This window comes from Anabrus simplex, chromosome 1 (genome assembly GCF_040414725.1).
Source record: "Anabrus simplex isolate iqAnaSimp1 chromosome 1, ASM4041472v1, whole genome shotgun sequence".
Classification (NCBI taxonomy): domain Eukaryota; kingdom Metazoa; phylum Arthropoda; class Insecta; order Orthoptera; family Tettigoniidae; genus Anabrus; species Anabrus simplex.
The window spans coordinates 1,167,692,031-1,167,707,660 of record NC_090265.1 but is presented as its reverse complement, the minus strand read 5'-3'; the positions used below and the strand labels follow the sequence as shown (position 1 = coordinate 1,167,707,660).

At 38.3% G+C, this 15,630-nt stretch overlaps 1 protein-coding gene across 3 annotated transcripts in view; it reads left to right on the top strand.

Annotated features, from left to right (window-relative positions):
- LOC136858145 (cytochrome P450 4C1) overlaps positions 1-15,630 on the top strand; it is a 305,232-nt gene that overhangs the window by 194,382 nt on the left and 95,220 nt on the right. For all 3 annotated transcript variants that reach the window (XM_067137470.2, XM_067137471.2, XM_068225431.1), the window contains one exon: positions 11,790-11,896. In XM_067137470.2, the coding sequence (XP_066993571.2) occupies positions 11,790-11,896 (107 nt within the window). The remainder of the gene's footprint in view (positions 1-11,789; positions 11,897-15,630) is intronic.

Below are 15,630 nucleotides of genomic sequence, written 5' to 3'. Positions count from 1 at the left end.
ACGTTTTCTAGGTTAAGTAGGCTAGCTAGGTGCACCTTGTTTCGAATTTAGGTTTAGGTAATACTTTAGGTAACAAAATTAACTTTAAAAATATTTGTAAATACCGGTATCTGTAGGTTCGTTGGTTGTACTTACAAAGGCAGATTATCATAAGGAATAGTACCGTAACTTCTGCAGCAACTTCTCCGGTATTTCGTATAGATATACGTTCAAACTATCGCGAAGGTAATAATTTACTACATTAAAAAACACGATACGCCTGTAAACTTCCATTTAAAAAGAAGTTAAAGAGATTACACGGTAATAGTTAACAGTCGTATTGTTATTGATTATTGTCGTTCCTCATATTCAAATATTGCATTGTTGGCTACAGTCGTGAACAAAGGGTGTAGTGTAGTCAAGTAAATATAAATAAAAATCAGCTGACCTTGTATTCCATTCATTTGTACTTCTGAGTAGGTAGTTAGTATCCGTAATTTATATTTCGCTCCCTCGATCTTTCAGTATTTATGAGCGGTTAGCTAATAATAATAAAGTTCATATATCCCAGTAATTGCAGTTCAAGTCCCTGGAGTAATAGTAGTAGTAGTTTTGACAGAAATATTTGAGAAATTATTGTAGACAACCTCGTATTTTTCAGTAGGCCTAATTAAGGACACTTTTTTTTATCTCCGTCCCGTGGAGTAGGGAAAATAATAGTAATCCACCAGCTGTAATAATCCCATAACCACATTTCAGTAGAATTGTAGTGAAGATAAGGTATAATATATTAGATAGTATCTTGCTAGTTATATTCGTGTTTTTCTTCGTGTACGGCAATCCTTTTGATACTTAAGCATTTAACCAAACGCAGTATAGTGTAGTGTAGATACATTGTAGTATAGATACCTACAGTACGGTACATTTAGATAGTGCCGTATCTTGCCTGCTATATTCGTGTGTTATCTTTCGTGTGTATCTATTAGACCCTAATACTAACAATAATTTGTCTAAGCATTTAGCTTCGTTGGTAATCTTTGAGTACAGTAGTTCTTGCAAATTTCATTTCTGTTGTGCTTAGTAGTGACATACGGTACGGTACCGGTATCGTAATTAGGATACGTCTGAAAGTAGTTTAAAAATTACTGTAGTGTACTGTACAGTAGTATACGAGTAATATCCTATTAGAATTTAGTGTGCTTATTTTATTATTGTAAAATATTTGTGTAGTACTGGTGTAGTAGAGGTATCCGTAGAAACTCTTACCGTACTAAAATATTGTTGAAATTAGGATAGGCTTAATTGCAGTTTGGAATTGTGTAGTTCTTGTGTATTACTTTCGATATTCAGTAATTAACAGCAGTTTTTATCCTGTTAGGGGTTGTAGGATTAAAAAAAATAGAGCACGACTAAGTAGTATTGTAGTGTAGTCGTATATTAATTACCTTATTGTTGTGTACTATCCCAGACAATATATCCCTCCGTTCATTTATTTTTTTGCAAATAAGTTACTTAATTTTTTAATTTATAATTTTTCCCCCGTAAAGAATGACTAAGGAGCGCGAGTGTACTTATTGTGGGTGTGTTGAGGCATTGAGGGGTATGAGGGAGGAGTTGGAAAGTTTGAGGGAGAAAATTAGGATTCTCACAGAAGACAGGAAGGAAGATAGGACTCCCTCAAACAATGTACAGGTTACAGTAGGTGTACAAGAGGGAGGGGAAGGAAAGGGAGGAGTTGTAGAAGACAGGTGGTCTAATGTTCTAAGGGGAAGGAGATTGCAGGCCAAGGGCTCTATTCAGGATCAGAATTCAGGACAGGTGTCTGTGTGAAATCGGTACGAGTCACTCCAGGTAGAACAACAGAGGGAAGATGAGGGACAGGGAACTGTTGCTGAGATGCATGGAAGTAGGAGGAAGGGAAAAGGTAGGAAAGGGAAATGTAGAGTAGAGGATAGGAAAAGACAGGTGGAACAGGGTCATGGGAAGGAGAAAAGGGAGGAGGAAGTAGCTTCTGCAGCTATCAGGAAAGATAGGGCTGACCAGGAGGGGAGGGGATCAAATGAGGTGGGTAGGGTTGAGGCTCTGGTCATGGGGGATTCCATCGTTAGACACGTGGGGAAAGTGTGTGGAGGAAAGGGAACCAGGGTAGAATGTTATCCAGGAATTAGGTTGAGGCAGATGTTGAGGAAAGTAGAAGAGAGGGAGGAGGGGAAGGAGAAGGTGGTAGTGTTTCACGTTGGTACCAACAACGTAAGGCAAGCTGATATATGTACCAACATAGTTGGAGATGTGTGGGATCTGGTAAATGCAGCACGGGTGAAGTTTAAGAAAGCGGAGATTGTTATTAGTGGAATACTGTGTAGGAGGGATACTGACTGGAGGGTGATTGGGGATTTAAATGAGACTATGGAGTGGGTATGTGGGAAACTGGGAGTGAAATTTCTAGATCCTAATGGGTGGGTAGGAGATAGGGATCTGCGCTCGGATGGCCTTCATTTAAACCGCAGTGGTACGTATGAGTTAGGAAATTTGTTTGGAAGGGTAATAGGGAGGTACATTCAGGGAAACGGGATGGCCTAGGGAGCGGTGATAGGGAACAGGGAACTGGAAATCAAGTAGGGATGACATAAAATTGTTAGTGCTGAACTGTAGAAGTATTGTAAAGAAAGGAATAGAATTAAGTAATTTAATAGATATATATTTACCAGATATTGTAATAGGAGTTGAATCATGGTTGAGAAATGATATAATGGATGCAGAAATTTTCTCACGGCACTGGAGTGTGTATCGTAGAGATAGGATAGGAAAGGTGGGAGGGGGAGTTTTCATTCTGGTGAAAGAAGAATTTGTAAGCTACGAAAAAGTTAAAGATGAGACACATGAAATTCTAGGTGTAAGGCTCATTTCTAAAGATAATAGGCAACTTGATATATTTGGAGTGTACAGATCGGGAAAGGGTAGCACTGATGCGGATTCGGAATTATTTGATAGGATAGTCAGCTATGTGGGAAACGACATGGAAAGAAATGTGATTGTAGTGGGAGATCTGAATTTGCCAGATGTAAATTGGGAAGGAAATGCGAACGACAGGAAGCATGACCAACAAATGGCAAATAAGTTAATATGGGAAGGACAGCTGATTCAGAAAGTGATGAAACCAACCAGAGGGAAAAATATCCTGGATGTGGTGCTGATAAAACCAGATGAGCTCTACAGGGAAACTGAAGTAATAAATGGTATTAGTGATCATGAAGCTGTTTTTGTGGTAGTTAAAAATAAATGCGATAGAAAGGAAGGTCTTAAAAGTAGGACTGTTAGGCAGTACCATATGGCTGATAAAGCAGGTATGAGGCAGTTTCTAAAAAGTAACTATGATCGGTGGAAAACGGTAAATAAAAATGTAAACAGACTCTGGGATGGGTTTAAAGAAATTGTTGAGGAATGCAAAAACAGGTTTGTACCTTTAAGGGTGGTAAGGAATGGTAAAGACCCACCTTATTATAATAGAGAAATAAAGAGACTAAGAAGGAGGTGCAGACTGGAAAGAAATAGAATCAGAAATGGCTGTGGAAGTAAGGAGAAATTGAAGGAACTTACTAGAAAATTGAATCTAGCAAAGAAGGCAGCTAAGGATAACATGATGGCAAGCATAATTGGCAGTCATACAAATTTTAGTGAAAAATGGAAGGGTATGTATAGGTATTTTAAGGCAGAAACAGGTTCCAAGAAGGACATTCCAGGAATAATTAATGAACAAGGGGAGTGTGTATGTGAGGATCTTCAAAAGGCAGAAGTATTCAGTCAGCAGTATGTAAAGATTGTTGGTTACAAGGATAATGTCGAGATAGAGGAAGAGACTAAGGCCAAAGAAGTAATAAAATTTACATATGATAACAATGACATTTACAATAAGATACAAAAGTTGAAAACTAGAAAAGCGGCTGGAATTGATCAGATTTCTGGGGATATACTAAAGACAATGGGTTGGAATGTAGTACCATATCTGAAGTACTTATTTGATTATTGTTTGGTCGAAGGAGCTATACCAGATGAATGGAGAGTTGCTATAGTAGCCCCTGTGTATAAAGGAAAGGGTGATATACATAAAGCTGAAAATTACAGGCCAGTAAGTTTGACATGCATTGTATGTAAGCTTTGGGAAGGCATTCTTTCTGATTATATTAGACATGTTTGTGAAATTAATAAATGGTTCGATAAAAGGCAATTCGGTTTTAGGAAAGGTTATTCCACTGAAGCTCAACTTGTAGGATTCCAGCAAGATATAGCAGATATCTTGGATTCTGGAGGTCAAATGGACTGTATCGCGATTGACATGTCTAAAGCATTTGATAGGGTGGATCATGGGAGACTACTGGCAAAAATGAGTGCAATTGGACTAGATAAAAGAGTGACTGAATGGGTTGCTATATTTCTAGAAAATAGATCTCAGAGAGAGTAGGTGAAGCTTTGTCTGACCCTGTAATAGTTGAGAGGGGAGTTCCTCAGGGCAGTGTTATCGGACCTTTATGTTTTCTTATATATATATATGATATGAGTAAAGGAGTGGAATCGGAGGTAAGGCTTTTTGCGGATGATGTTATTCCCTATACAGTGATAAATAGGTTACACGATTGTGAGCAACTGCAACGTGACCTCAAATGTTGTGAGATGGACAGCAGGCAATGGTATGTTGATAAACGGGGCTAAAAGTCAGGTTGTGAGTTTCACAAATACGAAAAGTCCTCTCAGTTTTAATTACTGCGTTGATGGGGTGAAAGTTCCTTTTGGGGATCATTGTAAGTATCTAGGTGTTAATATAAGGAAAGATCTTCACTGGGGTAATCACATAAATGGGATTGTAAATAAAGGGTACCGATCTCTACACATGGTTATGAGGGTGTTTAGGGGTTGTAGTAAGGATGTAAAGGAGAGTGCATATAAGTCTCTGGTAAGACCCCAACTAGAGTATGGTTCCAGTGTATGGGACCCTCACCAGCATTACCTGATTCAAGAACTGGAAAAAATCCAAAGAAAAGCAGCTCGATTTATTCTGGGTGATTTCCGACAAAAGAGTAGTGTTACAAAAATGTTGCAATGTTTGGGTTGGGAAGAATTGAGAGAAAGAAGAAGAGCTGCTCGACTAAGTGGTATGTTCCGAGCTGTCAGCGGAGAGATGGCGTGGAATGACATTAGTAGATGAATAGGTTTGAATGGCGTTTATAAAAGGAAAGATCACGATATGAAGATAAAATTGGAATTCAAGAGGACAAACTAGGGCAAATATTCATTTATAGGAAGGGGAGTTAGGGATTGGAATAACTTACCAAGGGGGATGTTCAATAAATTTCCAATTTCTTTGAAATCATTTCGGAAAAGGCTAGGAAAGCAACAGATAAGGAATCTGCCACCTGGGCAACTGCCCTAAATGCAGATCAGTATTGATTGATTGATTGATTGATTGATTGAAGATTCTGGTTTGCTCGTGTCCCCTTGTTCTTTATACAGCATCTTAATGACTGCCTTCCGCCATGCATTAGATATGTTACTGGATTCCACGCACTTGTTCATTAGCATTGTTCACACTGGTTCTAGGTATGGTAGTGCAGCTTTTAGATGTTCTGCGCAAAGTCCGCCCATTCCCGGTGCCTTTTTTTTACCTTGCTTGTTGAGATGACCTTTCTCACTTCCTCACTTGTGAAGATAGTAGTTCTTTCTATCACTTTCCTCTAACTTTGGTCTGGTTTCCTTAAGGGCTAACACACCTCTCATATGATTCTCCCAGGTCTCCATGGGTATGCCTGCAGGAAATCGCGACTGTCGTGGTCTAAGTGCCTTATAAGGGTTCTTCTCAGCGTCCTTCACAAGCTTTTCGTCTTCCTTTGCCCTAAATTGCCGCTTTTTCAGCTTCAGTAGCACCTTGAATTTCTTCCTCGCTGTCTGGTAGCATCCCAGGTCTCTTGTCTTTCCTTCTCCTAGCTATGTACAATTTTTCTAGTGTAATTCGCCTTTCAAGGTAACAATCCTTGTCGAACCATTTTTGCGCTTTCCTGGTGTCCTCCTTTGCTGCACTTCCTTCTTCGATGAATTTCGTTATTCCTGCTATGGCCTCGTCCAGATTTCCCTCACTGATATCTTGTAGTATGCTTGGTATCTTAACAGTGTTCTCCTGTAGCGTATGTGGGTCCAACCTTCTCTGTATCCTTTGTATTTGTATCTGTTTACTCATGCGATTGTTTGTCTTGGGTGTTGTTCCTATTGGTATATGTTTCCTGATTAACGCTGCCTCATTTCTTATTAGGACGTTATGTTCCAATGCATCGAAGCCTCTAGTGAGTGTGAGATCTATGGCACTTCCTCCGTTATGGCATATGTATGTGAGTGCCTTTCTGTCATTCACTAATGTGAGCCCTTCCCCTAGCAGATAGTCCAGCACTATTTCCGCTTTGTTATTTGCTTTATTTATTGGACAGTTCAGGTCGCCCGCGATAATCACTCTTTCATTCGCCGGTATAGTGTCTAATGTTCTCTGCATACCATCTACTATGTCTATTGCGCTGTACTCTGGTCTGTGGTATACGCCTACTAATGTTCCTATTTTTGTTTTTATCACCAATTGATTCTCCTCCTTGAGAATTGTTTCAAAGGGGGGGAAATGTCGAGTTGATTAGGTATGTTATTCGACCTGACGGCCTTCCTCTCGCCTTTCCTCGCAAATGCATGGATGTTATACACTTTGATGTTCACACTTTGATTGCACGGTAATAAATGTCTCTATCAGTATACAGATGTCGAACTCACTGAAAATGTCTCTCGGTATCTGTCTTAATACGCCTTCTAGTCCTTCTACGTTCCAGTTGAGAAATTTCACTTGATCCGGTTCCATTTTATGATCTTTTCCTGTACCTACAAGTGATCTCGAAAGGGCCAGCATATGACGTCCTTTGGCCAGAATGCCCCCTTGTATACTTTGTCATGTTCTTTCATTGGGATGCCTATTTTGAACGCTCTCCTGGTATTGATGTCACTAACCATCTATTACTTCAGTTTCTCTATAGAGCTCATCTGGTTTTATCAGCACCACATCCAAAATATTCTTCCCTCTAGTTAGTTCCATCACTTTCTGAATCAGGTGCCCTTCCCATATTAACTTATTTGCCATTTGTTGTTCATGCTTCCTGTCATTTGCATTACCTTCCCAATTGACATTTGGTAAATTCAGATCACCCGCTACAATCATGTTCCTTTCCTTATCATTTCCCACATAGCTGATTATCTTATCAAATAATTCTGAATCAGCGTCAGCGCTACCCTTTTCCAGTCTGTGCACTCCAAAGACATCAAGTTGCCTATTATCTTTAGAGATAAGCCTTACACCCAGAATTTCATGTTCTTCATCCTTAACTTTTTCATAGCTTACAAATTCTTCTTTCACCAGAATGAATACTCCCCCTCCTAGCATTCCTATCCTACGATACACACTCCAGTTCCGTGAGAATATTTCTGCATCCATTATATCATTTCTCAGCCATGATTCAACACCTATTACAATATCTGGTAAGTATATATCTATTAAATTACTTAATTCGATTCCTTTGTTTTCACTGCTTCTACAGTTGAGCACTAACATTTGTATGCCATCCCTACTTGATTTCCAGTTCCCAGTTTGCTTAACACTGCTCCCTAGGCTACCCCGTTTCCCTGAATGTACCTGCCTATAACACTTCTAAACAAGTTTTGTAACTTATATGTACCACTGCGGATTAAGTGAAGGCCATCTGAGCGCAGATCCCTGTCTCCTACCCACCCATTAGGATCTAGAAATCTCACTCCCAGTTTCCCACATACCCACTCCATAGTCTCATTTAAATCCCCAATCACCTTCCAGTGAGTATCCCTCCTACACAGAATTTCACTGATAACAATCTCCGCTTCCTTAAACTTCATCCACGTTGCATTCACCAGATCCCACACATCCGCAACTATGTTGGTACTTATACCTGCTTGCCTTACGTTGTTAGTACCAACGTGAAACACTACCACCTTCTCCTTTCCCTCTTCAAACAATAAACTTTTGCAGCTACAGGAAGTGTATAAAGTACCTTGAGATCTATAATTTAGAAGACAGTGTATTATGAGAATAGTATAGAAGTTTGCTTTTTTACCGACCTCCTTTTCTCTCCATACAATTGGGTTTTATTATTTTCGTACCTTTTGTTTACTATCTTTCGTACCATTACAAATATTGATGTAGTGCAACATGTAATTTGTATTATCATACAATGCTTGTATGCTTAGGCTAAATAAAATAGTTTCTTCTTTGAGGAAAATGTGAATTTGATAACTATACATCTGTTTCACCACAAATCGTTTTAGTTTGTTCGTGATTGTTGAAACTGGGCATTCTGCAGGTTTTTAAAAAACATTAATGGTGGCTGAAATAACACTACATCGAAGAAAACTTTGTTTCTTGAGTTATTTTTAAGGCAGCCGGAGTTACCCCAAAACATGGGGTAACTCCGGCCACTCTTTCGATAATCATAGATCATTACTTAATAACAATTAAAATTATGTTAATATTTAAAATTGAAGAACAAACATGGCAGAACTTACAGGCCTATTATATTTTTCAGAAAATTAGAGGGAATATTTCACATTTTAATTTTAAAAATATACGAGAAAGTGGCCAATGTTACTCTGTTTCATGGTATGTAAAGGTAGGTAGCTGGATATAAAGATAATGTCCACATAGAGTAGATGACTAATACTTGCAAATTAGTGAAATTTACCTATGATAATAAATACATTTACCAAAAGATACAAAAGTTGAAAGCTAGAAAGGCAGCTGGAATTGATAAGATTTCTGGGGATATATTGAAGGCAATAGATTCAAAATTGGTGCCCTATCTGAAATATTTGACTACTGTTTGCATGAAGGAGCAAAATGAATGGAGAGTTGCAATAGTAGCCCCACTGTACAAGCAAAGGGTGATAAACATAAAGCAGACAATTACAGGCCAGTCAGCTTGACATGTGTTATTTGTAAGCTCTGGGAAAGCATTCTGCTGATTATATTAGTCATGTTTGCAAAATTAATAACCAGTTTGATAGAAGGCAGTTTGGGTTTAGGAATGATCATTCCAGTGAAGCTCAACCTGTAGGATTACAGCAATATACATCAGATATTTTAAGTTCAGGAGTTCAGATGGGCTGTATCTCTAGTGACCTATCCAAGGCTTTTGAGAGGGTAGATCATAAGAAATTACTCACGAAAATGAGGGCTATTCAACTCGACAAAAGTGGTTTAATGGGTGGCTACATTTCTGGACAATAGAACTCAGAGTATTAGAGTAGGTGGAAGTCTTATATGATCCTGATAGAGGTAGTTCCACAGGTTAGTATTATTGAACCTTTATATTTTCTTATATGTATAAATGAAATAAGTAAGGAACTGCAATCACAGATAAGGCTATTTGTGGATGATGTAAGTAAGTTAAAAGGATTGTGATTGACTACAAAAAGACCTAGAAAATGCTGCAAAATGGACAGCAAACAATAGTAGGATGGTAAACAGGATGAAAAGTCAGGTTGTAAGTTTGACCAAGAGGAAATGTCTACTCAGTTCTAATTACTGGGTTGATGGGGTAAGAGTACCGCATGGGGATCATTGTAAGTACCAGTACCTAGGTATTAATATTATTATAATTTTAAAATTTCCTATGGCTATTTCTAGCCCGGTGCAGCCCTTGTAAGGCAGACCCTCCGATGAGGATGGGCGGCATCTGTCATGTGTAGGTAACTGCGTGTTATTGTGGTGGAGGATAGTGTTATGTGTGGTGTGTGAGTTTCAGGGATGTTGGAGACAGCACAAACACCCAGTCCCCAAGCCAACGGAATCAACCATTTAAGGTTAAAACCTCCCACTCGGCCAGGAATCGAACCCGGGATCCTCTGGACCAAAGGCCAGCATGCTAACCATTTAGGCGTGGAGCAGGACATTAATATTATGATTGATCTTCATTGGGGTAATCACATCAATGAGGTTGCAAAGAAAGGTTTCAGATCTCTTCACATGGTTATGAGGCTATTTAGGGCTTGTAGTAAAGATGTGAAGAAGAGGAGCACAATTTGTTCTTGTTGATTTCCAACAAAATAATACTCTTAAGAAAATCTTTATAAACTTTGGGTTGGGAAGACTTAGGAGTAATGAGACGAGCTGCTCGATTAAGTTGTATGTTCGAAGCTGTCAGTGGAAAGATGACATGGAATGACATGAGTAGACAAATAAGCTTCAGCGGAGCTTTTAAAAGTAGAAAAGGTCATAATATAAAGTTGGAATTAAAGCGTCAACGTGACGTAATAATGCATACAGGACGGATCCCACTCAGAGGGACCAAAGGATGTTGTCACTCCTACAGACAATAAAAACGAGTCAATCTGAACAAATATCTTTTCTGGATTTGACACTACCATATAAGCTCCATCCTGTGTTAAATAAGAGTCCCTCAGAGATGAAACAAGAGGAGTTCCCACAATTAACTTGCATATCAGTCAATTTCTCCGCAGAACAATAACAATTCCTTTTAACATGAGAATAAGAATAAATCAAGATGACTTCAAGTTTACTTATGTAACAACACAGTATGTATTTAGTATTAAGACCCACAACAAGTGGATTTTATAATCATCGTGGTAAAATTCGTAATAACAATATTTTGTATTACTATAATGTTTATTTAGCATCAAGACTCATGATTAGTGGACTTTTTAAAATCATCGTGCCGTATTTTAATGAACTTTTATTTTTCACAACACACCATCTCTTTTATCTACCTAATTCTTCTAGTATTAAGGGTTTAGAATGTCTCTTGTTAATTTAATTATTAGTCAGCAGATGATGGTTCAACAGGAACCAAAACATGTACTGGTGTTATAAAAAGTGTCCTTTCAATATTTGTTAATAATGTGAAGTCTTTCTTAACAGAGTACTGAAAGGTGAAAATATATACTTTTCTCTTAGAATTCAATTCTTAATGACTAGCTAGGTTTGCGCCACTGTCATATTTCTGATATACCTACCTACTTTCAGAAGCTCTCTTTGGGCTGATTTTTAAGCATTTCTATTTGCTTATGAATCATCATTTGTGTCCTACAGACACCTTTCTTCATAATCTTTACTAAATTTGGCAAGGCAGTGAAACTACATACATGAAAAAGAAAAGAAAAAGAAATCTCAATGAGAAAGTGGATACCTCATTTAAAAAAACATTAGGTCAACAATTTTGACACATACCCTTCAATGCATATCACAACAGTTAGTAGAACACACTGAAGGACATTCCTGCATGGTCAGACATAGGAGGATTGAGACCTGTTTAAGTTGGTCCGGAAATCTTACAACGTCCAACATGACCTATGTGTAGCCCTGCATCCTATTTACACTCCAACACAAGTCCTGTATCACATCATTTGGTTTTACATAGGACAACTGGAGAGACTGTGAATGGGTCGCTTAAGTTCAACCTGTAATGTGTCAGTTTGAATGTGTTCACTGAACATCTTGAACACCAAAATGATTTAAAAAGACTAAAATCTTCCCCAAAAGTAATATCTACATCAAAGAGCTACATCAACTAGTATAAAGCTAATACAAGTATTTCATCATCATTTTAATACTTTGTATTCTGGTGTTTGTTTTATAAGTCCCATGCCTCCAATAGTAATTATATTTCCTCACCTGTTCAGTACTAGTAGAGTAATTAAACAAAATACAGTATATGTACCACTGGTGATGGATTTTCTTTTCTTTATAGATATATACTTGAACGTCATGCGTATTTGGAGGGAAAATGGCTCACTGGTAAGGCTGTGGATAGGTCCATTCCTGTATGTCCTTATGAGTGATGCAAAGGATGTCGAGGTAAGTAAATTGGTACATAATTTAAATCTGTCGTCACTGTGACCCAACCAAGCTGATCTTATGAGCCCAGCACTGCACATGCATTAAATGATCCCCTATGACCACACTTAATGTTTCATAACATCGGGTCATGTACAGGGCACTGTCACTAACAAACATTTTAACTGCATCATATGCTGCACTATAACTGCGCAGAGCTTCTAAAACAGCACGAGAGCAGTTTGTAGCATTTCCTGCATCGAGATAGTTCACAGAAACAACGTGCAGCTCTCTTTTTAATCCGGCTGAGCCACTCAACCTGGCAGAGTTATCAATCAATACTGATCTGAGTTTAGGGCAGTTGTCCAGGTGACAGATTCCCTATTTGTTGTTTTCCTAGCATTTTCTTTAATGATTTCAAAGAAATTGAAATTTATTGAACATCTTTCTTTGTATGTTATTCCAGTCATTAACTCCCATTCCTATAAATGAATATTTGCCCCAATTTGTCCTCTTGAATTCCAACTTTATCTTCATATTGTGATCTTTTGTACTTTTAAAGACACCACTCAAACTTATTCGTCTACTAATATCATTCCATGCCGGAGAACATACCACTTAGTCGAGCAGCTTGTCTTCTTTCTCCCAAGTCTTCCCAGCCTAAACTTTGCAACATTTTTGTAACGCTACTCTTTTGTCGGAAATCACCCAGAACAAATCGAGCTGCTTTTCTTTGGATTTTTTTCATTTCTTTAATCGTGTAATCTGGGTGAGGGTCCCTTACACTGGAACCATACTCTAGTTGAGATCTTACGAGATACTTACTTTTGACTCATTTGAATTGAAAATTTGCTGTCCTGTTTTTCATTGAAGCAAGATGTTGGTAATATTGTGGGTGGTCTGGTATGGTGTGGAAAAGAAATTATCCAGTGAGTTGGCCATGCGTAGCTGTGAGCTTGCATTTGGGGCATAGTAGGTTTGAACACCACTGTTGGAAGCCCTAAAGATAGTTTTCTGCCATTTCTCATTTTCACACCAGGCAAATGCTGCTGCTGTGCCTTAATTAAAGCCACGGTCGCTTCCTTCCAACTCCTAGGTCTTTCCTATCCCATCATCGCCATAAGACCTATCTGTGTCAGTGCAATGTAAGTGAAATTTGTAAATTTTAAAAATGGGAATTAATTACCTTTGCAAGAGGACAGAAAGTAGGAATGAAGTAATCTCTGCAGAGTGGTGCAATCTAACAGGAATATTTGGAACTGTTTCTTGGTAGGGGACTTACTAGTCTCATGCAACTCCCTGAGACCGATACTGATGAGCATGCTACCTGATCCTATACAAGCTGAGGCTCGTCCCTGCTGAAGTACATTGCGCCACGCTGTCTGCTAGGGAGTTGCCACAAGAAAGCAAACCCCCTGAGTTTGACTCGAAGCCAGCAGCGTTTGTTGGTCTGTTATGAAGCATTAGTATAGCAAACGACAAAAGATGGTTGATTTTAACATGTTTTTCGAATACATGTTATGTTTATTAAACTAAAACATTAGAAGAAAAGACGACAAATGAAGTGCAAAGTTATTGGGAGTTGTACAACCCTGCAACAATACAATGCACTGCCCCTGTTATATGGCACAAAATGAAGAACTAACATGCAGCTCACAATCCTGTCGGAGTCTTCCCAATGTTGCCATTTAAACACAGCATATCTCTCAACCATGGTACAACCCCAGCATCCGTAGGATATTGTTTCCTGGAACCAATATGCAAAAGCTGACATTATGTTGTAAAGCTTGCAACTGTTTCTGGCCATGGCCCCTGTTATCTTGGTGGTCACTTTCCACCCCCCCCCCCCCCCCCTACTAAGTAATCCCTTGCTAATTGCCCTTTTCCTCATCTCTTGACATTTGTCAACACACGGTTATATTCCCAATACTGAGAACTCTACAGGGAAATATACCCATGCATCACAACCCTATGTTTTTCTTTTCATTCAAGCAGTACAAATATGGAGAATTATGTATGGCCCTACTGAGCCTTGCTTATAGATTCTTTGTTGCTACGTTAATTTAACATTTTGGCATAAGTTTTCAAGTTGTTCATATCATACGTAAAACAATGGCTGATCCTCGCACTAGTTTCAGGAAACATTTTTGGGGGGGCGGCCCCCTTCCCCCCCCCGGCGGCTATGCCAATGCACATGTTAATAGTCCAGTCAATGATGGGGCTGATGACCTAGATGTTAGGTCCCTTTAAACAACAAGCTATCAGTGGTGGGTACAACAATTAGTTCTCTATGTTAGCATCAACTGTGTCCTGCTTGGCAATAGGACGTATTCCTTTATTGGAAACAGTATGTTATAGTTGAACCACAGTTTGCCATTTTCACCTTCTGCTACCATTAAGATATGTTTCATTTCCCCTTACACTGTTGTCAGTTACACCGGGTATGTCCGATTTTTCACATCGCTGTACATTAAAACAAATACAATAGAGACAATACGCGACACTTACAGATTTAGCCTTGCTAAAATGGGAGACAATTCGACGGTGGTGCTCCTAGTGACTTGACCTGAAAAAATCACCCTAAATTCAAATATCAAAGGAAATGTATATACGGAAATGGATAAATAAATTATGTCTAGAAAGAAAGTGTTATTGAGATATTAACTTCGAAGTTGCTAAAGCAATTCTGGATAAATGAATGAAGAATTATTTAAAAGGTTATTATTCAAAGACTGAAATTAGACATATAAACAAGGTGTGAAATGGACTGCTGTGAAATGGCTTGATCTTTCATTTATGCATTACTTTTCTAGCTTTAGCATTCCTGCTACTCTTACGGTTGGATTTGTCTTTTTTCTCATTTAAAAACATTGTATCATCACATTAAGACACTTGTCAATAAAAATATCGGCACATTCCTTACACATATGATGCAATGAATTAACATTTAATAGCTGGACAATTTTCCTCTTAACATGAAGCCTACCAACAGAAAGAAAATCTATAAAATCCTGGCTTTAATCTGAGAAGAGGGATAAAAGAAAGAAAAGTATGAAAATGTTGTAAATAGTGATGCTTTGAGGAATATTTATGTACAATTAGAGTAAAAATGTAACATACCCTTGGCTGTATAGTCGAGGATTTTTAAAGTCGCTGGCCTAGAAATGATCTGAACAGATCTTATAATTCTTATATAAGCATAACGTCTCTTCTTTCTTGTACACCTTATCCAAATCACTTCTGTGACATTTCAAAACCTACAGATCACACCTACAACAACACATCGGTATTGAAGGTTAACTGCTGCACTATACAATAAAATATGCGTATTACATTTTAAGCAAGTTAAAACATGGGTCGATCAGGTCAGAAGATTATGAAGTATTATAAAAATCTCTGTCACTGGAAGAATATATACGTAAACACAATATTACTTACATTTTTTTGTCACGAGGGAACCTGAAGAATGACCACGCATTCTTCTCTACTTCATAGTTACTGCTGCCAAACACAGCACATACCATACCTCTCATGTTGAGAGGAGATATCAAGGAATGACACACGCTACTATTTAATTATGTCAACTCACTGAAAACGCATAAATAACACCAAAAACTTCACACAAAAATACACATTCTCTTATGACAGAATCAGTAGTTTTCAGGTCTACTCGCTAGAGAGAGCTCCAATAGCTGTCCCTCGATATCTCCCTCAGTGTCGCGTATTGTCTCTACTGTATTTGATTAAAAGTAGCA